The 27,523-nt window shown below is 45.0% G+C and overlaps 1 protein-coding gene across 2 annotated transcripts in view; it reads right to left on the bottom strand.

Moving 5' to 3' along the window:
* The window catches only part of PHC2 (polyhomeotic homolog 2), a 50,682-nt gene that overhangs the window by 12,379 nt on the left and 10,780 nt on the right, over positions 1-27,523 (bottom strand). Inside the window, exons 1-8 of one of the 2 annotated variants that reach the window (XM_075277840.1) lie at positions 25,837-25,952; positions 22,251-22,398; positions 16,514-16,684; positions 16,356-16,427; positions 12,290-12,454; positions 11,084-11,152; positions 10,705-10,924; positions 239-525 (exon numbers count right to left, since the gene is read on the bottom strand). In XM_075277840.1, the coding sequence (XP_075133941.1) occupies positions 239-525; positions 10,705-10,924; positions 11,084-11,152; positions 12,290-12,454; positions 16,356-16,427; positions 16,514-16,684; positions 22,251-22,355 (1,089 nt within the window). In that variant the 5' untranslated portion in view covers positions 22,356-22,398; positions 25,837-25,952. Of the gene's footprint in view, positions 1-238; positions 526-10,704; positions 10,925-11,083; positions 11,153-12,289; positions 12,455-16,355; positions 16,428-16,513; positions 16,685-22,250; positions 22,399-25,836; positions 25,953-27,523 lie in introns of those variants that run through there. The other variant, XM_075277839.1, reaches the window with a different exon arrangement.

Genomic DNA, 27,523 nt, shown 5'->3' with positions numbered 1-27,523 from the left:
CAGGAATTTGTTATCCTGTTATAGTCAGCTCATAGAGGATTATCTGCACTGATACACTGTAACAAACATAAACTGATTTCCAGCATCGAGTCCTCCACCATTTGCATATACAGGTTTAGAGTTTATGCTCACGTATAATTGATCATTGAATGGTGGCTGCATACAGGTGGCGGTTTCGGCTGCCAGTGGCTACTGCTCCATGAGCATGCAACTTTTTTCTTTATTTCTCTGCACTCACCGCACCAGGAGCAGCCGGGATCTGCAGGATGACCGCGGAGCTGACTGGGAGGAGTTTACGTTGAACAGCCACTTCTTGTCTGGTAAGGCTGGAGCAGGTGGCAGGGCTTTGTCGGTGTCCATTGGTCTCAGCACATGTGGATGAGGTTTCCAATGATGTGATAGGTGAAGAGCTGAAACACTGGCTGCTGAGAGCCTGAGCTGAGGAGCTGACCTGGGTCAGAGGCAGCACTGGGCGAGGCTGAATCTGAAGTGGTTTCTGTGGTTGTATCAGCTGTGGGGAGCAAGCTGGAAAGAAAGAAAGCAGTGATACTGTCAGGTGCTGTGAGGAGCAGGCTGCAAGGGATAGAGTCATACAGTCTGGTGCTATGGGAGCAGGCTGCAAGGGATACAGTCATACAGTGTGGTGCTGTAGGAGCAGGCTGCAAGGGATACAGTCATACAGTCTGGTGCTGTGGGGAGCAGGCTGCAAGGGATACAGTCTGGTGCTGTGGGGAGCAGGCTGCAAGGGATACAGTCATACAGTGTGGTGCTGTGGGGAGCAGGGTGCAAGGGATACAGTCATACAGTGTGGTGCTATGGGGAGCAGGCTGCGAGGGATACAGTCATACAGTCTGGTGCTATAGAGAGCAGGCTGCGAGGGATACAGTCATACAGTCTGGTGCTATAGAGAGCAGGCTGCGAGGGATACAGTCATACAGTCTGGTGCTATAGGGAGCAGGCTGCGAGGGATACAGTCATACAGTCTGGTGCTGTGGGGAGCAGGCTGCGAGGGATACAGTCATACAGTGCTTGCCGCCAGATCTCCACAGGGATCATGCGGACAGGAAAGTAGTTTACAATCTACTTTCCTGCCTGCATGATTTGTGCGAGCAGCACATGGCAAATACACAGACCCCATTATAGTCTACCGTATATGCTTTCACTGCACAGCGCTTGCAGTTGCGTTTGGTATTCCGTTCGGGGGGTCCCTAGGTGGTGAAAAGCCCTCTTTATATGAACAAATAAATGCAGTTAAAAATGTATAGGAAAAAACTGCACGCATTTTTCATGCAGAAAAAAAAAGTTCAGTCGTTTTTTGGTGCAGTTTCTTAACCTTTACAAGTAGAATGCATTCATTTCACCTGTAAAAATTAAGAAACTGCACCGAAAAAACGACTGAAAACTTTTTTTTCTGCACCCAACTACAATGTGTACATAGACATTTATTCAGATACTCAGATATTCTTTCACTCATTGTGAATTGCTACATTATGAGCTTTTGTTTTTTCTTTCCTAATTTTCGGCACCACCTTATTAAAAACTTCTAAAATTACAATTTAAAATAAGTGCCATGTGAACCCGGCCTAAGTGTGCATGTTCATGCTGCAGCAGCTACAGAAGGTCAAAGCCTCATCAGTAGGGGGCGTATAATTGTACCATAACTGGCAGTCGCATCACTCAGGGATTCAGCCACCGGCAGCTGCAGCGAGTGAACCCTAATAAGATGCCGCTGTTGCAACAAGTCACTTCCTGAAATGTCTTCCCTCCTTGATTTTTTTTTCCCCCATCATCACGGTATTACTGAAAAGCAGGAGAAACCGCAGCATCTCTGCCATGAAAAGGTACCAAGCGCGGTGCCGAGTGCTAAGGAGAACAGTACAGAAAAGTCGCCAACGCTCTGCTGACTCAATAACCTCATCTGGCATCAACAACACAGAGAGAGCTCCATGGCATGGGTTTCCAAGGATGAGCAGCTGCAGGCAAACCTCGCATTGCCAAGCATCTGATGGAGTGGTGTAAGGCACAATGCCACTTTACAGCGATGGAAAGACGTTCTTTGGAATAAGGAATCTCTTCCTCTTCTTTATCAGGCAGTCCGGGGGACCCATCTGGGTTTGGCGAATGTCAGGAGTAAGTTACCTACCTGACTGCATTGTGCAATTTAGTGGAGTGTTTTCAGGGGTTGGCCTAGGACTTTGTTCTAGTGAAGTGAAATCTTAAGACGTCTTGGACAATTGTCGCTTCCATCTATATGAAAACGGTTTGGGGAAGGCTGTTTTCTATTCCAGCATGACTGTGTCCCATTGCACAAGAGGTAAGGACGATTTTATAGTGGTATGCACTTGGAAGACTTGTTCAGTTTCCTTCCAATATTATGACCTATGATACTCAGAATGAAGCATTGGAAGTCTCCTCGAGTGGCACACTCAGTCATATTCATGGGGCCAAAAGGCACGGCTGGTGAGCTTGGCGTGGAAGAATTATCTATACTGACTGACATACTGCTTTCTCTTATCTATCACACGGCCCACTATCCTTACCTCTTCTCCTTTGATCACTGTGCAGACAGCAGATGCGGACTGGATTATCACCAATCTTTGACTATCTTAACACAATGATATCACTCATATTACAGATCTGCCAAGCTACCATGACACCCAGCAGCTGGGTAAGGACGCTGGCAGAGACAGGCAGCCATTGTCACCTGGGGCAGCGGCAGCAGCAGATTTGCATAGTATTAAGAGTCTTTTGTGTCTTTTGAGTTTTACATAAAAAGTGAAAAGCCGTGTCTGTGCCTGAGGAGGTTACTAAAACACCCGAGACTGACTGCAACACAGAAAAGAATCCAGGGGGCGAGGAGAATGCCAAGATGGTCTACCCACACCCCACTGTCTGCCCCCTAATCTAAAGGTTGGAGAATGAAGTGAATGATGAGATCATGTCATTCAGTAAGGAAGTGCAGAATTTATAGGGAAGATTTTTTTTCAAAAAAATTCCGAAGCAATCCCAAATAACGCGTGACGTTTCAGTCCAAATCGACCTTCATCAGACCATTGGAATGGTCTGAAGAAAATGAAGGAAGAAGAGCGACTTGACCACAGCAGGAAGACCTTTAGGACTGAAATGTCACTTGTTATTTGGGATTGCTTTGAAAGAATAAAATCCTGAGTGCCAGAACCTTTATTTATTGTGAGTATATGGCGAGAGTTCCCTTCTGAGCATCCGATATATGCTCTGGATCTTTATGTTTATTGTTCAGTAAGGGTCCATTCACACGGAGGAAAATGGTGAGGAATTTGGTGTGGAATTTTCCTCTAGTGGAAAAAAAAAGCTAGCATAACCCATTGAAATCATTGGGAGGCTTTATTTTCAGCTTGGAAAATTCCACACCATATTCCTCTGTGTGAATGGACCCTGAAGATGATCCACAGGTGATGCCACAAGAAACAGAACAACCATCATCAGCCATATCTTTACCTGTTGGACTGTGAGCCAAGGACCTGCGTACCCATCACCTGCACAGTAATGTTCAGACACACCAAGGCCTTACAGTTACTATCCTGTAACAGAGGCTAGCCCTTATAGAATCATATAATAGAGACTGACCCCCAAATAGTCAAGTAACAAGAGCTGATTGCAGTCCAATAAGGATGATACAGGATGACCCCTATAGCTCAGTAACCACAGCTTGTCTCTATATAATCCAAAAATAGACGCCGACCCTATAGTCCAGTAAGAGAGAATGTCCCCTATACAATTCAATAAGAGGCTAAACCCTACATAGCCCTGTAATAATGACCCCTACACAGTCCTGTAACGGACTAAGCCCCATATAGGCCAGTAATAGAGACTGACCATATAGTCCTGGAAATAATCAGCTAATCTCTATACAGTCCAGTAATAGTGACTAAGCCCTATACAGTCCAGTAATATCAGCTGATTCCTGTCTAGTCCAGTAATAGCGGATGACCCCTACATACTATAGCAACAGTGGCTAATCGCTATACAGTCTAACAATATCAGCTTATATAGTGTAATAATAGAGGATGACCACATACAGTGCAGTAATATAGGACAACCTCTATAGAGCCTAGTAATAGAGGACAACCCCTATACAGTCTATTAATAGAGGCTAACCCCTATACAGTCTAGTAATAGAGGACGATCCCTATACAGTCTAGTAATAGAGGACAACCCCTATACAGTCTAGTAATAGAGGACAACCCCTATACAGTCTAGTAATAGAGGACAACCCCTATACAGTCTAGTAATAGAGGACAACCCCTATACAGTCTAGTAATAGAGGACAACCCCTATACAGTCTAGTAATAGAGGACAACCCCTATACAGTCTAGTAATAGAGGACAATCCCTATACAGTCTAGTAATAAAGTACGATCCCTATACAGTCTAGTAATAGAGGACGACCCCTATACGGTCTATTAATAGAGGACGACCCCTATACGGTCTATTAATAGAGGACGACCCCTATACGGTCTATTAATAGAGGACGACCCCTATACAGTCTAGTAATAGAGGACAATCCCTATACAGTCTAGTAATAGAGGACAATCCCTATACAGTCTAGTAATAGAGGGTGATCCCTATACAGTCTAGTAATAGAGGATGACCTCTATACAGTCTATTAAAAGAGGACAACCCCTATACAGTCTAGTAATAGAGGACAATCCCTATACAGTCTAGTAATAGAGGACGATCAATATACAGTCTAGTAATAGAGGACAACCCCTATACAGTCTAGTAATAGGGGACAATCCCTATACAGTCTAGTAATAAAGGACGATCCCTATAGAGCCTAGTAATAGAGGACGATCCCTATACAGTCTAGTAATAGAGGACGATCCCTATACAGTCTAGTAATAGAGGACGATCCCTATACAGTCTAGTAATAGAGGACGATCCCTATACAGTCTAGTAATAGAGGACGATCCCTATACAGTCTAGTAATAGAGGATGATCCCTATACAGTCTAGTAATAGAGGATGACCTCTATACAATCTGTTAAAAGAGGACGATCCCTATACAGTCTAGTAATAGAGGATAATCCCTATACAGTCTAGTAATAGAGGACAACCCCTATACAGTCTAGTAATAGAGGACAACCCCTATACAGTCTAGTAATAGAGTACAACCCCTATACAGTCTATTAATAGAGGACGATCCCTATACAGTCTAGTAATAGAGGACGATCCCTATACAGTCTAGTAATAGAGGACGATCCCTATACAGTCTATTAATAGAGGACGATCCCTATACAGTCTAGTAATAGAGGACAACCCCTATACAGTCTAGTAATAGAGGACAACCCCTATACAGTCTAGTAATAGAGTACAACCCCTATACAGTCTATTAATAGAGGACGATCCCTATACAGTCTATTAATAGAGGACGACCCCTATACAGTCTATTAATAGAGGACGACCCCTATACAGTCTAGTAATAGAGGATGATCCCTATACAGTCTAGTAATAGAGGACGACCCCTATACAGTCTAGTAATAGAGGACGATCCCTATACAGTCTAGTAATAGAGGACGATCCCTATACAGTCTAGTAATAGAGGACGATCCCTATACAGTCTAGTAATAGAGGACGATCCCTATACAGTCTAGTAATAAAGGATAACCCCTATACAGTCTATTAATAAAGTACAACCCCTATACAGTCTAGTAATAGAGGACGATCCCTATAGAGTCTAGTAATAGAGGACGATCCTTATACAGTCTAGTAATAGAGGACGATCCCTATACAGTCTATTAATAGAGGACGACCCCTATACAGTCTAGTAATAGAGGACGATCCCTATACAGTCTAGTAATAGAGGACGATCCCTATACAGTCTAGTAATAGAGGACGATCCCTATACAGTCTATTAATAGAGGACGACCCCTATACAGTCTAGTAATAGAGGACGATCCCTATACAGTCTAGTAATAGAGGACGATCCCTATACAGTCTAGTAATAGAGGACGATCCCTATACAGTCTAGTAATAGAGGACGATCCCTATACAGTCTAGTAATAGAGGACGATCCCTATACAGTCTAGTAATAGAGGACGATCCCTATACAGTCTAGTAATAGAGGACGATCCCTATACCGTCTACGCACAGTAGCCTCCATTACCTTACATCTCTCTATGAATCTGTTCCCTGTAGCTCTGGGTTCTTGTCAGGACTTGCTGGTCCCATAAATATTTAATGACCTCATGTCTGGCGGGCCTGCGGCACACATGGGGTTAATATAAAGCCTGGGGTTGAGGCAATGGTAGATCAATTATTTATATTTGTCAGAAGTGGGGGCTGTTTCCATGACAACTGCTACTTCTGTCTCGTAGAAAAGGGTGGAATTGTCTGTCTGTGGCCTCCCGAGACAAGATCAGAAGGGGGTCCCTATATGTAATATATAAGCAGTCAGCTGTATTGTGTATGGGTCACTACTGGTGAGGTCAAAGACATATCCTGTATACGCAGTCTACCAATAAGTATTTGGACACCTGCGGTAGAATAGAAAAATAACATTTATTCATATTCAATAGTTGGTAAAGCCTCTGCAGCGGCAATTACAACCTCCACCCTCCGGGGGCATGCTTTCCACAAGTCCTTGTATGACGTCTAGTGGGATTGTATTCCATTTGACTTGGAGAAGACAGGTAAGTTCTTTCGCTGATTTTGGACGGCTGCTGCACCCCTTAGCTCGGCGATCCAACCCGTCCCAGAGGTGCTCGATAGGGTTCACGTTTGGGCTCTGTGCAGGCCAGTCCAGTCAGGGCTCGTTCACATCTGCGGCCCGGCACTCCGTACTTAGGTTTCCGTTTCCTGCCTAAAACACAGGCAGGATACGGAAACCTGCAGGAGACTTTCTCACCCATTCATTTGAATGGGTGAGAAAGCTGTCCGGCTGTGAGCGGTAGTGAGCGTTTTGTGCTCTCCGCCGCAAAACCGGGTTTTATAATCCGGACACAGAGTCGGACATGCAGTACTCTGTGTCCGGATAAAAAAATCCGGTTTCGCGGCGGAGAGCCTAAAACGCTCACCGCCGCGCACGGCCGGACCCGGTCTATGGTTTCCGTCTTCTGGCATGCAGAAGACGGAAACCATAGAACGGAGACCCCAAACGCAGGTGTGAACCCAGCGTCAGTTAACCTGATAGTCACTGTACCAAGCCATGGTAGACCTCGCTACATGACAGCTGGTGTTGTCATCTTGGAAGTAACTTTAGTCCGACCCATAAAACCGCCATAATGTAGGAAGCACACTGTTATATAAAATAGTGCAATAGGCAACGGCGTTGAACCTACCATGCACTGGGACCAAGGGTCCCAGTCCATACCAGGATAAACCCCCCGGGACCATAACTCCACCGCCGCCAAACTTTACTGTGGGCACAATGCATTCTGGCAGGAGGCGTTCTCCAGGCAGATGCCAAACCCCGACCCTGCCATCCGAACGGTAGAGGGAGAACTCGTTTCCAGTGATCTACGGTCCAATGTCGATATTTTTTGCACTATCTTAGCCGAGCACTGCGGTTGGATTTTGTGATCAAAGGCTTATGGGCGGCGGAACGACCATGAAAACCCAGCAGACGCTTCCTTACGGATGGGATGGATCGACACGATACTCCCAGATGCCTGGTGAAACTCCTGGTGTATGTGAGCCATTGGTTGGGTGCGGTTTCTCTGGCCAGCACTCATTGGTCTCTATCTCCCAGTTTCGGGGGTCTGCAAACTCGGGGCACATTCGGACAATCACCGTTTACCTTCTACTTTGTAATCACATGGGTCACTGTCGATTTTGGGTAATTCAGTTCACTTGCTATGTCCCTTAAGGATCGACCATTTCTGTGGTACCCCACAATTACCCCTTTCGGACAACTCTGCACTTTGTGGCATCTTGCATGTGACTAGTGCCAAAGCTGTTTGCTACACAATATTCAATGGTGTGAAGACGTAAAATACATCACGACCGCAGATTTCTTTATTTGCATAGGTGTCCAAATACTTATTGGTAGACAGTGTATGAAAGAACAGGATCCGGACTAGTGCAGTCTGAGACATGTTCTGTATATCAGGAGTACAGGATCACTACTTCTGCAATGTGATATGCATATTGTATATGGGGTATAGGGTCACTACTAGTGCAATGTGATATATGTACTATATAGGAGGGGTGTTATATGGTCACCATTAGTGCAATGTGATATATGTATTATATATGGGGGGGAGAGAGTCACTACTAGTGCATTGTGGTATATGTATTATATATGGGGGGACAGAGTAACTACTAATGCATTGTGGTATATGTATTATATATTGGGGTACATGGTCACCACTAGTGCAATGTAATATATGTATTGTATAGAAGAGGTACAGTGTCACTACTAGTGCAGTGATATAGGTATTTATATGTGGGTATAGGGTCACTACTAGATATTGTGATATATTTATTATGTATGGAGTATAGAGCTATTACTAGTGCATTGTGATATATGTATTGTATATGGAGATATAGGATCACTACTAGTGCATTGTGATATATGTATTGTATATGGAGATATAGGATTACTATTAGTGCATTGTGATATATGTATTGTATATGGAGATATAGGATCACTACTAGTGTATTGTGATATATGTATTGTATATGGAGATATAGGATCACTACTAGTGCATTGTGATATATATATTGTATATGGAGATATAGGATCACTACTAGTGCATTGTGATATATGTATTGTATATGGAGATATAGGATCACTACTAGTGCATTGTGACATATGCATTGTATATGGAGATATAGGATCACTACTAGTGCATTGTGATATATGTATTGTATATGGAGATATAGGATTACTATTAGTGCATTGTGATATATGTATTGTATATGGAGATATAGGATTACTATTAGTGCATTGTGATATATATATATATATATATATATATATATATTGTATATGGAGATATACAGTAGGATCGCTACTAGTGCATTGTGATATATACTGTATATTGTATATGGCGGTCCAGGGACACTACTAGTGCAATGTGAAATATGTACTATATATGGGGGTAAAGGTCCACTACTAGTACAGTCAGAGAAATGTATTGTATATGTGCATGTATGGTCACTACTAGTGAGGTTAGAGTTTAATATATATATATATATATATATATATATATATATATATATATATATTTTATATGGCGGTACTAGTGTGGTCAGAGTTAGAATGAAAAGGAATGACCTAGCCACAAATCCCTAAATCAGTTTAATTCCTCCCTCTGCAGGTAGCACCTGGAAGGACCTTTCACAAAAGACCTCAGTGGTGCTCGGTCTCAAAAAGCAGCAATATAACCTATCAGTGGTACATGTACGTATAAGAATATGGGACGCGCTCACCGATATGTAAAATAGATCTCCCACTTTTATACCAGCCAGGACATAAAAACAGCAGTAGAGGGAAAGCGGAATGTAAGGAGCGTGTGCGATGGTACACACTGCGCCCCCACTCGTCAGAGTTATGTATAGTACAGTATATACAGGGACAGGGTCAGTACTAATGAGGACACAGTCATGGAACAAGCTCACCACCAGTGAGTAGTATCAGGTGGGTGTGGGAAAATACTGCAAAGTGAAGAATGCTTTCAGAAATAGAAGGGTTAATAGTTTATTTTTGTCAATTAACAAAATGAAATGAATAAAGAAATGAGAAATCTAAATTCCATCAATATTTGGTGTGACCTTTGCCCTTTTCCTTTCATCAGTTCTTCTCGGTACACTTGAAGACAGCTTTGGAAGGAATTCGGAAGGAATGTTCCCGCCATCTTGGAGAACTAAGCACAGGTCTTGTGTGGTTGTAGGCTTGCTCCAATCCTTCTGTCTCTTTGAATAATACCAGACAGACTGGATGATGTGGAGTTCAGTGGCCATACCATCATTTCCAGCACTCCTCCTCCAAGGGGCAAAACTCGCACAAAACATTGATGGGGTTTAGATTTTACTTTGTCTTCATTCACTTTATGGAGAATTGAGAAAAATAAACGAAAAACACTTCTATTTCTGAAAGCATTTCTTACTCTGCAGCACTTGGTGACATTTTGGTCACTAATTGTGAGGTCAATGTCATGTATAGAGTATGGGCATAGAGACTGACCACTAGTGGGTTGGGTGGAGAGTCACTTATAGTGTGCAGGGTACAGGGTCAATACTAGTGAGGTTAAATCATGTACTGTATAGGGTTTCCAGGGTCACTACTAGTGGGGTTAGGGTTGGTTCACATCTGCGTTTGATAATCCGTTTCGGGAGTTCACATGGGGACCCCCCGAATGGACTACCGAACACACTGGCAAGCGGTGTGCAGTGAAAACACACAGATCTCCATAGATTATAATGGGGTCTGTGTGCTTTTCACGCGACCTCTGCGCGGAACATGCAGACAGAAAAGTACTTCACCATCTACTTTTCTGTTCGCATGACTCGTGCGGAGATCTCGCCGAAAGCACACGGACCCCGTTATAGTCTATGGGGTCTGTGTGCTTTCACTGCACACCACTAGCCAGTGCGTTTGGTAGTCCGTTCGGGGGGGTCCCCATGCGGACTCCCCGAACGGATTACCAACTGCACATGTGAACCAACCCTTAGGTAGTATATATGAGTATAGTAGGCTCACATAGTAGCTGACAACACCTCACCTGATGTAATGATGGGGTGCGCTGTCACCAAGGTTTTACTTGCTGTCACTAGGCTCTCTGCGCTCTGGCTTTCGGCTGAGGTTGCACTTTGTGTCGTTTTGGTCTGTGCTGTGGTTGTTATCGGATGAGGGTTAACGGTGGCGGTAGCTGGTTTCATGGCTAGACAGGGAAGCTGCGATTGGCTGACGCCTCCTCCTCCTCGCACAGCGAGATTCTGTACCTGAGAATAAGACGGCAGCATCTGCACCAGGACCTGGCATGGCCCCTGCGTTACACAAGAGCACGAGGATGAGCGGGCATTGGGGTCTCATTATGGCCCTCAGTAACAACCTGCTCTTCCCGCTGGTTTTCGGTGGACTCCAGTGGTAGGCTTACTTACCTGAGTGTTGGCTCCTGGACTGACCTCTGATGGGATATTGCTCACAGTGGCAGTGGGAGTAAAGATCAGCTGAAAGGAATAAAATGGAGGACGGTCAGCTACCAATCATGATGTCTTCTCCAGAGAGTTATAATAGTGGCTTCACTTCTCTACAAGTGTGGCCCCCATGTGGCATCAGAGGTGACATCACCACACTATACTGCCCATACCGTACAGGATCATCATTCCTTTTGCTAGCAGAAAAAGGAACCCATTGAAGTCAATGGGAGGCTTTTTTTTCAGCGCTGAAATTCCACACCAAATTCCTCACCATTTTCCTTCGTGTGAATGGACCCTAAGGCTCTTCTGGTTGCTGTGACATTGTTCGGTAGATTCTTCCTTCTCTGCCAAGATCTCACGACTGGGCGTTACAGACTTGTGGCTGCACCACTGAGGGACTTTGGTGACCACCTGCCCCATTTTGATTCATGCATATCACTATCTACATTATAAGGGGCATGGATGCACATAACGCAACGTAATTCTGCAACTTTACAAATCACTTGTCAGACCCCATATGGAATAATATGTGCAGTTTTGGTCACCTGTATACAAAGACATTGCCTGAGTGGGGTCAAAGGAAGGCAACCAAGGTAATAAATTGAATGGGTGTCAATCTCACCCAAAGTACTGACAGCAGAAGACCCAACACAACGGTCAGATGGAAGATACTTTAGCTCCCATAAGGCAGACTCTTGACCCAGGTAGATTTAGGTTAGTTGGGTAACATTGGTAGGCATTTCTAGGCATAGCCTTTCCCTTATCGCTGCTGCTCCTGAAGAGTCACAAGGAAGTTTATGATATATTCAAGTTTAGTTTGTTTGCTCAGGGCTTGATAGGGCAAGATCATTGGAAAAGAAGGGTGAGTGCCAATTTATGGAGGACAAGGAACTAGGACACAATAAGGGATCTGGCAACCGAGGTTGCTGGGACCAATGCAAATTTGTTGGAGACTCCCAAACCCAAACTCTAGCATCCAGGAGACCTCAACAGTTATACAGTAATAAGGGGCACGGCTTGTCCAGCATCTTCCCTTTACTAGTATATATGATGTGCCCATACACGTCAGGGACTCTTCCCCCCCTACAAAGGGTATCTGGCTTAAAACCTAGTCATCAGTTCTCCTAACCTCCCCCTGTGGCCCTCCAGGATTACTGACCCACTCACCATCTGTGCTCGCAGATACATCTGTGCCTGGTTGGTGCTCAGAGCTGGAGCAGTAGGATTTCCCAGGAGCACGGCCTGCTGAGTGATACCTGAGGATGTGGGGGGTGCAGAGCTGACCGTCTGTGGACGCTGGATGATTTGAGGAGAGCCAGTAAGGCTAATCTGCTGCAAAGATTACAGGAAAGAATAATCAGTAGAGATGAGCGAACAGTGTTCTATCGAACACATGTTCGATCGGATATCAGGGTGTTCGCTATGTTCGAATCGAATCGAACACCGCGTGGTAAAGTGCGCCAAAATTCGATTCCCCTCCCACCTTCCCTGGCGCCTTTTTTGCACCAATAACAGTGCAGGGGAGGTGGGACAGGAACTACGACACCGGGGGCATTGAAAAAAATTGGAAAAAGTCATTGGCTGCCGAAATCAGGTGACCTCCATTTTAGACGAATAGTGGATTTCAAATCCGGGTCATATGAGAATGTGAACTTTGTGACTATGAGACAGGGATAGCTGTACAGGCAGGGATAGCTAGGGATAACCTTTATTTAGGGGGGAATGTTATTAAAAATAACTTTTTGGGGCTCTATCGGGTGTGTAATTGTGATTTTTGTGAGATAAACTTTTTCCCATAGGGATGCATTGGCCAGCGCTGATTGGCCAGAGTACGGAACTCGACCAATCAGCGCTGGCTCTGCTGGAGGAGGCGGAGTCTAAGATCGCTCCACACCAGTCTCCATTCAGGTCCGACCTTAGACTCCGCCTCCTCCAGCAGAGCCAGCGCTGATTGGCCGAATTCCGTACTCTGGCCAATCAGCACTGGCTAATGCATTGTATTGGCGTGATGAAGCAGTCCTGAATGTGTGTGCTTAGCACACACATTCAGCTCTACTTCATCGGGCTAATAGAATGCATTGGCCAATCAGCGCTGGCCAATGCATTCTATTAGCTTGATGAAGCAGAGTGTGCACAAGGGTTCAAGCGCACCCTCGGCTCTGATGTAGCAGAGCCGAGGCTGCACAAGGGTTCAAGCGCACCCTCGGCTCTGATGTAGCAGAGCCGAGGGTGCACTTGAACCCTTGTGCAGCCTCGGCTCTGCTACATCAGAGCCGAGGGTGCGCTTGAACCCTTGTGCACCCTCGGCTCTGCTACATCAGAGCCGAGGGTGCGCTTGAACCCTTGTGCACACTCTGCTTCATCAAGCTAATAGAATGCATTGGCCAGCGCTGATTGGCCAATGCATTCTATTAGCCCGATGAAGTAGAGCTGAATGTGTGTGCTAAGCACACACATTCAGCACTGCTTCATCACGCCAATACAATGCATTAGCCAGTGCTGATTGGCCAGAGTACGGAATTCGGCCAATCAGCGCTGGCTCTGCTGGAGGAGGCGGAGTCTAAGGTCGGACCTGAATGGAGACTGGTGTGGAGCGATCTTAGACTCCGCCTCCTCCAGCAGAGCCAGCGCTGATTGGTCGAGTTCCATACTCTGGCCAATCAGCGCTGGCCAATGCATTCTATTAGCGTGAACTGAGTTTGCACAGGGGTTCTAGTGCACCCTCGGCTCTGCTACATCAGATTGCTACATCTGATGTAGCAGTGCCGAGTGTGCATCAGATGTGTAGTTGAGCAAAACTGACTCAGCACTGCTAAGTCTCTGCATTCGCATAGGAATGCATTGGCCAGCCTTCGGCCAATTAGCGCTGGCTCTGCCGGAGGAGGCGGAGTCTAAGGTCGGACCTGAATGGAGACTGGTGTGGAGCGATCTTAGACTCCGCCTCCTCCAGCAGAGCCAGCGCTGATTGGTCGAGTTCCGTACTCTGGCCAATCAGCACTGGCCAATGCATTTCTATGGGGAAAAGTTAGCTTGCGAAAATCGCAAACTGACAGGGATTTCCATGAAATAAAGTGACTTTTATGCCCCCAGACATGCTTCCCCTGCTGTCCCAGTGTCATTCCAGGGTGTTGGTATCATTTCCTGGGGTGTCATAGTGGACTTGGTGACCCTCCAGACACGAATTTGGGTTTCCCCCTTAACGAGTATATGTTCCCCATAGACTATAATGGGGTTCGAAACCCATTCGAACACTCGAACAGTGAGCGGCTGTTCGAATCGAATTTCGAACCTCGAACATTTTAGTGTTCGCTCATCTCTAATAATCAGCATTCAGCACCCCAACATAGTGTGTTAATACATATAGTCTATACTCCTATACACACTCTGCATCCCATCACATTGTGCGAAATTAGTAAGACTGATGTGTGCACCTCAGCCCATTGTCTACCCCTGAAGTCCCTAAGGGTAAGTTCACATTGGGTTTTTGGTCAGGATTCTGAGGCTGTATCAGCCTCAAAATCCTGACCAAAGAGACGGCTCCCATTGAAATCAATGGGAGCTGGTCAGTTCTTTTTCCCGGGAGCCGGAACAAACGGCTCCCGAAAAAAAGAAGCGACATGTTGAAGACACTCCCTCCCGACTAGGCCCATCCATTTGGGCCTAATCCGAAGTGGAGTGCGGGACTGGATGCACTAACATGATAGTTATCTATACTACTAGGGGTCCCTGCCTCCCAGCGACATACTTTCCCATGCTATAATCAATACATTACAGAATGTCAAAAGGGGGCAGGGAACCCTAGCATCATAGATATCTATACTACAAGGAGTTCCTCTCCCGGTATGATGTCCAGGCCGTTAGGTCCAGCTAATATGCGGACTGAGTTTCACGGGTGAAGCTCGGTCGTGTGAATCTACCCTCATACCTTGAGAGCCGCATTCAGCTTTGAGTATTGATCAGGAGCAGCATTCAACTAAACAATGGAGGTGAGACCATGGTTAGATATGGCTACACAGAGGTGTAACTTTTCACTGCCGGGCCCCAATAAATAATCTGTAATGTGGCCCCCACCTACCTTGTGCCATTTAAAGTAGTGGTATATTTGTGACCTTTGGGGCTCCCTCAGGGTCAAGGGCCAGGTAGCAATTTCTACTTCCGCATCTCCTATAGTTTTGCTCCTATGTCTGCAATTCTGTCCACTGTCTGTCCCCATGATCATAACATAATTTAATGGTGAGCTCCACAACTCGGAGTTTATAATCCACATGAGGCTCCAGAACCACTTCTTTATACCATACAACCCCGACATATAGTCTGAACTCCATTATACAGTCTGCACCCTAACCCGCAGCCTACAACTTAAAGAGGACCTTTCACCACTTTTGGGCACAGGCAGTGTTATATACTGCCAGAAAGCCGACAGTGCGCTGAATTCAGCGCACTGTCGGCTTTCCCGATCTGTGCCCGGTGTACAGAGCTTACGGTGCCGGCACCGTAGTGCTCTATGGTCAGAAGGGCGTTTCTGACCATTAGCCAGAGACGTCCTTCTGCCTCGCGGCGCCTATCGCCCTGTACTGTGGAGCGGGGAGGGGGGCGTTCCTCCCGGCTCCACAGCACAGCGCGATTGGCGCCGCGAGGCAGAAGGACGTCTCTGGCTAATGGTCAGAAACGCCCTTCTGACCATAGAGCACTACGGTGCCGACACCGTAAGCTCTGTACACCGGGCACAGATCGGGAAAGCCGACAATGCGCTGAATTCAGCGCACTGTCGGCTTTCTGGCAGTATATAACACTGCATGTGCCCAAAAGTGGTGAAAGGTCCTCTTTAACACATAGTCTACATTACATTACACAGTGTGCAAAAGTGGTGAGCGGGGTGCAATACAAAAAGAATGGTCTGTGCACATCTTTGGCGCAGACTCTTTTTTTTTTTTTGTATCGAAGATGTAACTATTACCAACTACACAAATTTTGTAGTGTAGAGGGAATAGTCCCCCCCCCATAGTCTACATTACATTACACAACACGAGTCTACACTACACAGCCTATATGAATCAATCCCTCTATAACAATTTTCCAATTTATGCGGATCTCAGACACAGGATCTCAGACACAGGGTCTTAAGGCTGGCTCCATCTGCCCCATAGTCTACACCACATAACACAGTGTTCACCCCAACACATAATCTACACATACATCAGGAACATGACAGACAGACCTCTCGTAGACTCACCGTCAGTGGCTGGGAAGGACTCTGTTGCGAGGAGCTGACTGCAGGGGACGCTCTGCTGGCTGCCAGGCTGGCCTATAAATATGGACATTAGTTCCATGTGGATTACAGAGAAAATAGTTGCGGCTATCCTCAACAACCCTGGCGGAGGTGGCGCTCACCTGCTGGGCTGCAGCCAGATTCTGCAGTTGTGCGCTGCTCAGGTGCTGCTGCTGCTGCTGTTGTTGTAGTGCTGCGGTTTGCAGCATTAGGTGCTGCTGCTGAGCTGCGTACATCTGCTGCAGATATTGCGCTGCTGTGTTGGGCTGACGGGTCAGAGCTTGTTGAATCACCTGCATGGATCACAGTCACATTAGTTGTAGAGTGGAAGACATTATATTTTGTTATATAGAGTTATCACATCGAAGCCAAGTGCTCATTACTGTCAGACATCTTATTATATACACTTATGACATCATAGTCCTGACCCATCTACATCTGATATACCACACACCTTATTATATACCAATAAGACGTCACAGCTCAGCCCTCATCACTATTACATATACTGAGCACCCTATTATATACAGTTATGACATCACAGCCTCACCCCCCATCACTATCACACACCTTATGATATACACTTAGTATATACAACTATGGCCGCAGTGTAAGGATCAGCACCTCGCCTCTGATCGGCAGTGCCCGTGGCTTAGCCTTGTAGATGTCTGTACATGATGCACATTCAGGATTGGCCTATGCAGAACCTACTCCCCAGTACTGCCCCCTTTTGTGGTTCCCACCAGGCACACAAGTAGTTAACTGACCCCCATAGAAGGGAAAAGGACAGTTCAGAGGGTAGTCAGGAAGACGCCATTCAGACAGGGCCTGGGCACACAAGTGGTTAACATTCTTCCGGAAGGCGGGGAAGGCCAGAGGTTAAGAGGGGTAAAGAGGTGAACTTACCCCCTCAATATAACCCGATACAATAAGGTCTTGTATAGAGAGGAGGGGTCTGCCGGATGTGGCGGCTCATCCATCACTGTCCTCCCCTTCTTCTAGTCCCGCTGTGACAGGTCCTCCATCATCCCAAAGTCAGAGCAGGAAAAGCCAATCTCAGCCAACAGCCGAAAGGGCCACAAAGTATCTGTATAATAACTAACTAAGCCGAGTATATAAAGGTGAGCGGCCGCTGTGACCGCACACACGTGTGCAAGTACCAAAATAAGGATCACAGGGAACGCAGGTACTGTATGTAGGATATACTGACACTGGCATTTTATTCATCTGTATATCTTTGGCTCAATATTATTTCAGAATAGTTAATAACCGTTACGCTTTACTTTTTGGTTATTTAGGTATCACAGGGATATATTTTTGGCTATTAGTCATGTACCAATCCCTCCCTAACAAACAAGCTAAAGCTTATATACAACTCTTGGCAGATGGTGTAGACAGGCCCCCAGTAGTCACATTATAGTACAGGCCCCCAGTAGTCACATCATAGTACAGGCACCCAGTAGTCACATCATAGTACAGGCAGTGTAGACAGGCCCCCAGTAGTCACATCATAGTGCAGGCAGTGTAGACAGGCCCCCAGTAGTCACATCATAGTATAGGCCCCCAGTAGTCACATCATAGTACAGACAGTGAAGACAGGCACCTAGTAGTCACATCATAGTATAGGTACCCAGTAGTCACATCATAGTACAGGCAGTGTAGACAGGCCCCCAGTAGTCACATCATAATGCAGGCAGTGTAGATAGGCCCCCAGTAGTCACATCATAGTGCAGGCAGTGTAGACAGGCACCTAGTAGTCACATCATAGTATAGGCCCCCAGTAGTCACATCATAGTGCAGGCAGTGTAGACAGGCACCTAGTAGTCACATCATAGTATAGGCCCCCAGTAGTCACATCATAGTACAGACAGTGAAGACAGGCACCTAGTAGTCACATCATAGTACAGGCAGTGTAGACAGGCCCCCAGTAGTCACATCATAATGCAGGCAGTGTAGATAGGCCCCCAGTAGTCACATCATAGTGCAGGCAGTGTAGACAGGCACCTAGTAGTCACATCATAGTATAGGCCCCCAGTAGTCACATCATAGTACAGACAGTGAAGACAGGCACCTAGTAGTCACATCATAGTATAGGTACCCAGTAGTCACATCATAGTACAGGCAGTGTAGACAGGCCCCCAGTAGTCACATCATAGTACAGGCGGTGTAGACAGGCACCTAGTAGTCACATCATAGTATAGGCCCCCAGTAGTCACATCATAGTACACACAGTAAAGACAGGCACCTAGTAGTCACATCATAGTATAGGTACCCAGTAGTCACATCATAGTACAGGCAGTGTAGACAGGCCCCCAGTAGTCACATCATAATGCAGGCAGTGTAGATAGGCCCCCAGTAGTCACATCATAGTGCAGGCAGTGTAGACAGGCACCTAGTAGTCACATCATAGTATAGGCCCCCAGTAGTCACATCATAGTACAGACAGTGAAGACAGGCACCTAGTAGTCACATCATAGTATAGGTACCCAGTAGTCACATCATAGTACAGGCAGTGTAGACAGGCCCCCAGTAGTCACATCATAGTGCAGGCAGTGTAGATAGGCCCCCAGTAGTCACATCATAGTATAGGCACCCAGTAGTCACATCATAGTACAGGCAGTGTAGACAGGCACCTAGTAGTGACACCATAGTACAGGCGGTGTAGACAGGCACCTAGTAGTCACATCATAGTATAGGCACCCAGTAGTCACATCATAGTACAGGCAGTGTAGACAGGCACCTAGTAGTGACACCATAATACAGGCGGTGTAGACAGGCACCTAGTAGTCACATCATAGTATGGGCACCCAGTAGTCACATCATAGTACAGGCAGTGTAGATAGGCACCCAGTAGTCACATCATAGTACAGGCAGTGTAGACAGGCCCCCAGTAGTCACATCATAGGGCAGGCAGTGTAGATAGGCACCCAGTCGTCACATCATAGTACAGGCAATGTAGACAGGCCCCCAGTAGTTACATCATAGTGTAGGTACCCAGTAGTCACATCATAGTACAGGCAGTGTAGACAGGCACCCAGTCGTCACATCATAGTACAGGCAATGTAGACAGGCCCCCAGTAGTTACATCATAGTATAGGTACCCAGTAGTCACATCATAGTATAGGCAGTGTAGACAGGCACCAGTAGTGACATCATAGTGGAGCCAGTGTAGATAGGTACCTAGTAGTCACATTAGTTCAGGCAGTGTAGACAGGCATCTAGTAGTCATATTATAGGGCAGACAATGTAAGCAGGTGCTAAGCAATGACCTCACATTACAGTTATGTAATAGTATAGGGAGTACTCAGCAGTTACACCATAATACAGGCAGGTAGTCAGATGTTATATTATAGTATAGGCAGTACTCAGCAGTCACACCACAATACAGGCAGGTAGTCAGAAGTTATATTATAGTATAGGTAGTACTCTGCAGTCACACCGCAATACAGCAGGTAGTCATATGTTATGTTATAGTATAGGCAGTACACAATGCAGGCTGGCATTGTCAGAACAGAAATACTTACACATAACCAGTTATAGATGTCTCCTTCAGTCTCCGGATTAGGACTGTTACTATACAGTGCCTCACTAGTCTTGTGTTTGGGATGAATGCAGAGAGAGCTGTGCCTCACTAGTAACCTCTGCCCCCTCCTGACATCTTTCTTACAGACCATACAAAGAGCAGAGAGGAAGAGGGTGGAGACCCAGGCTCCATGTGCGGCTAGGGACCATTCCTCCAATTCACTGCCCCCAGCACAACCTGACTATAAGCTGTGAAGGCCATCCATACCCAGTCTGTGCCCACCCTCACAAAACTGGACTCTACTATAAGTCTGCCCCCACCCCTAAAAAAAAAAAAAACCAGAAATAAACTGTTTCATGCCACTGTATACATTATAATGTGAGGTAACACACAGGGACAATCACATCACTACACCGCCCCTTTTAGAAAACTGTAGTTCTTTGATGGGTCGGGGCCCACCTTAGGTAGTAGGGCCCAGGCGTATCTGTGTCTGCTGCTATTATATGTATACTGATCCCCTGTTCCCCCCTGTGGGTGGAGGCCTCTGTGGCAGGATGGAGGCCTGACTGCTGGGCAGTCTATGTATCATTGGTGAACCTATAAACCTCAACACAAAATGGGAAACAACTAACCACAAAAACCAGAGACCACTAAATACAAAATGTATAAATAATTAAATAATTTATTACAAAAACTAGCTGGTACCCGCGACTTCGTCTGCGATGATTGTAGCAGTGGGTATATACAGGCGTGGGTAAGGTTTTCGTAGTGTGTATAAGGTATGGGTTATGAAATGTAACTTTGTATCTTGTTTTTGCTGTAATTCAGAGAATACGTGAGACTTTTGTGTTGCAGTTACTTTGTATTAGAGCTGCTATATATACGGTGTTGTGAGAAACTTTACATAGTGACTTTGGGACAGAAGTATTTGAAGTTAACCCTTTCCCGCGGATGGCATTTTTGGATTTTCGTTTTTGACTCCCCTCCTTCTAAACCCCATAACTTTTTTATTTCTCCACTCCCAGAGCCATATGAGGTCTTAATTTTTCCTGGGACAAATTTTTCTTCATGATGCCACCATTATTTATTCTATATAATGTACTGGGAAGCAGGGAAAAAATTCAGAATGGGGTGGATTTGAAGAAAAAATGCATTTCTGCGACTTTCTTACGGGCTTTGGTTTTACGGCGTTCACTGTGCAACCAAAATGACATGTCTCCTGTATTCTGTGTTTCGTTACGATTCCGGGGATACCAAATTTATATGGTTTTATTTACATTTTGACCCCTTAAAAAAAATCCAAAACTGTTAAAAAATTATTTTTTGAAAAGTCGCCATATTCCGACGGCCGTAACTTTTTTATACGTGCGTGTACGGGGATGTATAGGGCGTCTTTTTTTGCGGGATCGGGTGTACTTTGTATTTCTATCATTTTCGGGAAATGTTATTGCTTTGATCACTTTTTATTCAAATTTTTATGAGAATCAAAACAGTGAAAAAATGGCGGTTTGGCACTTTTGACCATTTTTCCCGCTACGGCGTTTACCTAACAGGAAAAATATTTGTATAGCTTTGTAGAGCGGGCGATTTCGGACGCGGGGATACCTAACATGTATGTGTTTCACAGTTTTGAACTACTTTTATATGTGTTCTAGGGAAAGGGGGGTGATTTGAATTTTTAATCCTTTTTATTTATTTTTTTTATATTTTTTTTTACTTTTTTTAAACTTTTTTTTTTGCATTTATTAGACCGCCTAGGGGTATTGACATAGGTGGGCGGTGTCGCGGATTGTCAGAGTGGTGGGGGTCGGCAAAGAGAGCCTCCTGGAGTATCGGTAAGGTGAGGGGCAAAGTGGTAAAGTATATATATATGAGATTGTGTGGGGTTAGGGGCGAGGCTGTAGAGGGCAATATGAATTTTGTGGCTTGCTATGGTCCAAAGTGTGTGAGATTGCAGAGATGGTGGTGTGAGTTTGGGTTTTGTGGGGGTCCTGGCACAAACGTATGTGCGCTATTGTGACGAAAAGTAGCCTATTGCGCAATGGGGTGTATTAACTATGTTTGTGGAAAATTTCAGCCAAATCGGTGCAGCGTTTTTTCCGTGATTGAGGAACAAACATCCGAACATGCAAACATCCAAACACACAAACTTTCACATTTATAATATTAATAGGATAATGAAATATAAAGTATAGGACAACAGCTGTGCATTCCCATCATACATAGGTTTTGTCCTATACTTTACTTATATTTACCGATAATTATTTAGGTAATAAATTATTTATACATGTTTTATTTAGTGGTCTCTGTTTTGTGTGGTTATGTATTGTTGGTACCTGAACGGTCTGCCGATCCGGGATCCCGCTGTGCACCGATCCTGAAGTATTCGCTGGGCGACTGCTGCTGCTGGATGTTGAGGAATTTGGGGGCTCATTCTCCATCCTCGTGGTATCAATATACAACCAGCGGCTACAGTGACGTCAACTGCGGAGATACAATTATTACATAAGTATGAGGGAAAGGTGTTATCAGTGAACCGTCACATAAGACACCCCACTGTTCTGCACTTAGTCTTGGGGTGAATATCATGCAGGCAGCTTTGGACTGATGTGGAGGAAACAAATTATGTGAAAGGGTAAATACTGAAGATACAGGGGAATAGATGTCTATCCATGCATTAGGATTGAGGAACCCCCTTTATTACAACATGTTAGGAGGGGGATCTGATGATCTCAGAGATTTATAGCATTCCTAAAGGCAATAGCACAGTATGTATACTGGCATATGTGAGGAGTGTATCTGTGCCATGTCCTGGGGCTGGTAGTAGTAATATGCTGTATATATGAGGAGTGTATCTGTGCCATGTCTTAGGGTCTGGTAGGAATATACTGTATATATGAGGAGTGTATCTGTGCCATGTCCTGGGTCTGGTAGTAATATACTGTATATATGAGGAGTGTATCTGTGCCATGTCCTGGGTCTGGTAGTAATATACTGTATATATGAGGAGTGTATCTGTGCCATGTCTTAGGGTCTGGTAGTAATATACTGTATATATGAGGAGTGTATCTGTGCCATGTCTTAGGGTCTGGTAGGAATATACTGTATATATGAGGAGTGTATCTGTGCCATGTCTTAGGGTCTGGTAGGAATATACTGTATATATGAGGAGTGTATCTGTGCCATGTCCTGGGTCTGGTAGTAATATACTGTATATATGAGGAGTGTATCTGTGCCATGTCTTAGGGGCTGGTAGTAATATACTGTATATATGAGGAGTGTATCTGTGCCATGTCCTGGGTCTGGTAGTAATATACTGTATATATGAGGAGTGTATCTGTGCCATGTCCTGGGTCTGGTAGTAATATACTGTATATATGAGGAGTGTATCTGTGCCATGTCTTAGGGGCTGGTAGTAATATACTGTATATATGAGGAGTGTATCTGTGCCATGTCCTGGGTCTGGTAGTAATATACTGTATATATGAGGAGTGTATCTATGCCATGTCTTAGGGTCTGGTAGGAATATGCTGTATATATGAGGAGTGTATCTGTGCCATGTCCTGGTAGTAGTAATATGCTGTATATATGAGGAGTGTATCTATGCCATGTCTTAGGGTCTGGTAGGAATATGCTGTATATATGAGGAGTGTATCTGTGCCATGTCCTGGTAGTAGTAATATGCTGTATATATGAGGAGTGTATCTGTGCCATGTCCTGGGTCTGGTAGTAGTAATATGCTGTATATATGAGGAGTGTATCTGTGCCATGTCTTAGGGTCTGGTAGTAATATACTGTATATATGAGGAGTGTATCTGTGCCATGTCTTAGGGTCTGGTAGGAATATGCTGTATATATGAGGAGTGTATCTGTGCCATGTCCTGGTAGTAGTAATATGCTGTATATATGAGGAGTGTATCTGTGCCATGTCTTAGGGTCTGGTAGTAGTAATATGCTGTATATATGAGGAGTGTATCTGTGCCATGTCTTAGGGTCTGGTAGGAATATACTGTATATATGAGGAGTGTATCTGTGCCATGTCCTGGGTCTGGTAGTAATATACTGTATATATGAGGAGTGTATCTGTGCCATGTCCTGGGTCTGGTAGTAATATACTGTATATATGAGGAGTGTATCTGTGCCATGTCCTGGGTCTGGTAGTAATATACTGTATATATGAGGAGTGTATCTGTGCCATGTCTTAGGGTCTGGTAGGAATATACTGTATATATGAGGAGTGTATCTGTGCCATGTCCTGGGTCTGGTAGTAATATACTGTATATATGAGGAGTGTATCTGTGCCATGTCTTAGGGGCTGGTAGTAATATACTGTATATATGAGGAGTGTATCTGTGCCATGTCTTAGGGTCTGGTAGTAGTAATATGCTGTATATATGAGGAGTGTATCTGTGCCATGTCTTAGGGTCTGGTAGTAGTAATATGCTGTATATATGAGGAGTGTATCTGTGCCATGTCTTAGGGTCTGGTAGCAGTAATATGCTGTATATATGAGGAGTGTATCTGTGCCATGTCTTAGGGTCTGGTAGTAGTAATATGCTGTATATATGAGGAGTGTATCTGTGCCATGTCTTAGGGTCTGGTAGTAGTAATATGCTGTATATATGAGGAGTGTATCTGTGCCATGTCCTGGTAGTAGTAATATGCTGTATATATGAGGAGTGTATCTGTGCCATGTCTTAGGGTCTGGTAGTAGTAATATGCTGTATATATGAGGAGTGTATCTGTCCCAGTAGTTGGTAGTAGTTCACTGCTATACAGTATATGAGTTTTTCTGTGGCAGGTTCCTGTAATAGTACTACAGTACCACCACTGGGGGGCGTGCTGAGGACATGACATACACAGAGCACAAGGCAGGCTCATGAAGTTCTTCTGTCTCACTGTGTGGCTTAGTCAGAACCTCTGTGTGGATCTACAGCCTATTAGATGATGTGCGGCTAAAGCTCCTCAGTATAGACGTTACCCAGACTGGACTATAAGGGTACAGACGCACCTAGGAATTAGCAGCGGATCTGGGAGCAGACTCTGTCCTGAGGCTGTCTCCCATTGACTCTGGCCCTAAACAGCAGCGGAAAGCCGCAATGGAATTCCGATGGCCCTGCATTGGCTTTCCGTCGTTGCTATACTCTAGATCGCGGACGAATACAGCGGCGGGAAATGAACAGGAATTTCTCTTCATTTTCCGCCATAGATTCCCTATAAATTTGTACTGGTCATCGGAGTGCTCCTTCCTGTAGAGTGTAAGCTGCTGTGGTCAGTGGGCTCCTTTCTCCTGTAGAGTGTAAGCTCTTATGGTCAGTAGAGTCTTCTATTCTGTAGAGTGTAATCTTTTATGGTCAGTGGGGTCTTGTACGGTGTAATCTGTTACGGTCAGTCTCTTATGGTCAGTGGGGTCTTCTCTTCTGTACAGTGTAAGCTCTTATGGGGAGTGGGGTCCTTTTTCTTATAGAGTATAGAGTGTTCTCTCTGCTGTAGAGATGGTAAGTGGGGTCTTTTCTTTGGTAGAGTGTAAGCTCTTATGGTCAGTGGCACTTTCTCTCCTATACAGTGTAAGTTCTTATGGTCAGTGGGTCCTTTCTTTGGTAGAGTGTAAGCTCTTATGGTCAGTGGCACTTTCTCTCCTATACAGTGTAAGTTCTTATGGTCAGTGGGTCCTTTCTTTGGTAGAGTGTAAGCTCTTATGGTCAGTGGCACTTTCTCTCCTGTACAGTGTAAGCTCTTATGGTCAGTGGGTCCTTTCATTTTCAATGTTGGCTGTACTAAGGGAAAGGAGGGCACCTGTAATCTGTCCCGTATTCACCTGTCCAGGACTCAACCTATGGCTGTTGGGAGAAGCTTGTCATGGTCGGATACTTAAGAACCCAAGATATAAAGATTTCATATATAAGAAGAAAGGTTACGTACCCATGGAGAGACTGCTGGGACTCCATGTCAGTAGTCCTCCTATGTAGAAAGAGCATCCTATGTCAGCTAGGTTGAGGTTGTACCTCTCTGTATCCAGCACTGACCAGGCCTGTCTCCACCCCACTGCCCTCATCAAAGGCAGCATGTTTCCTGCTCAGGGGGGAGGGGGCACGGAATCTGCCACTTTCTGGCTGGGATACAATTACAGGAGGATTTCTTGCAGTGTCTCATTACTCCTGTAAGTTCCTGTCTGGCTGTGCAGCCTCAGGCACCAGCACTCAAACGGTTACTGCACCTTCCTAAAATCATGTGGGTGGTCATACTAGGGGACACGGAGAGCTCCCAAACAGGCCAAATATATAGAGAGTATTTGCTACATCACAAAGGATCCTCTCAATAGAGGGGGGTGCTAGAAAATCGCAACTGACAATGCGTGACCAACCGGTCTGTCTGTGACTGGATGATGATGTCACAGATGAAAATAATGAAAATAATGAGGTCACAGTCTACGTAACAGGTCAGTCTGTGACTGGATGATGATGTCACAGATGAAAATAATGATGTCACAGTCTACATAACAGGTCAGTCTGTGACTGGATGATGATGTCACAGATGAAAATAATGATGTCACAGTCTACATAACAGATCAGTCTGTGACTGGATGATGATGTCACAGATGAAAATAATGATGTCACAGTCTACATAACAGATTAGTCTGTGACAGGATGATGATGTCACAGATGATAATAATGAGGTCACAGTCTACGTAACAGGTCAGTCTGTGACAGGATGATGATGTCACAGATGAAACTAATGATGTCACAGTCTACATAACAGGTCAGTCTGTGACAGGATGATGATGTCACAGATGAAGATAATGAGGTCACAGTCTACATAACAAGGCAGTCTGTGACTGGATGATGATGTCACGGATGAAAATAATGAGGTCACAGTCTACATAACAGGTCAGTCTGTGACAGGATGATGATGTCACAGATGAAAATAATGAGGTCACAGTCTACATAACAGGTCAGTCTGTGACTGGATGATGATGATGTCACAGATAAGAAGTAATGAGGTCACAACCTATGTAACAGGTCAGTTTGACATTGGGTGGTGATGTCATAGATGAGGATAATGACATCACACAATCTATGTAATAGGCCATTGATTTTAATTATTGAGCTACAATACTAAGCTGATGTCAGCGGCATTTACTAGCCGCATGTATGTCACCAATTCTGTATATATGTATAACTCTCTGTAGATCTGTATAACCCTGTACACCTCTCTGTATATATATTCCTGTGTGCCCCTTATAACTCCCTGTACATATGTATACTATTTTTTTGTATGTAGATTGTGAGCCCCATATAGAGCTCACAATGTACATTTTTACCTATCAGTATGTCTTTGTATTATGGGGAGGAAATCCACGCAAACACAGGGAGAGCATACAAACTCCTTGCAAATGTTGTTCCTGGCGGGATTCGAACCCAGGACTCCAGTGCTGCAAGGCTAAACACTGAGCTACCGTGTTGCTCCAACATATGTATACTTCTGTACACACTGTGAGAAGGTGACAGGCAAGGTGCTGGAATCTCGCTATATCTTCCCCAGGTTTTTAGCTTACGTGCGGGTCTTCAGTAGGCCTCCTCTCCAGGGGTGAGTCCTTGGCTCATTCAGG

The sequence above is a fragment of the Leptodactylus fuscus genome, chromosome 6 (genome assembly GCF_031893055.1).
Source record: "Leptodactylus fuscus isolate aLepFus1 chromosome 6, aLepFus1.hap2, whole genome shotgun sequence".
Lineage (NCBI taxonomy): Eukaryota > Metazoa > Chordata > Amphibia > Anura > Leptodactylidae > Leptodactylus > Leptodactylus fuscus.
This window is presented reverse-complemented; position numbering and strand designations above follow the sequence as displayed.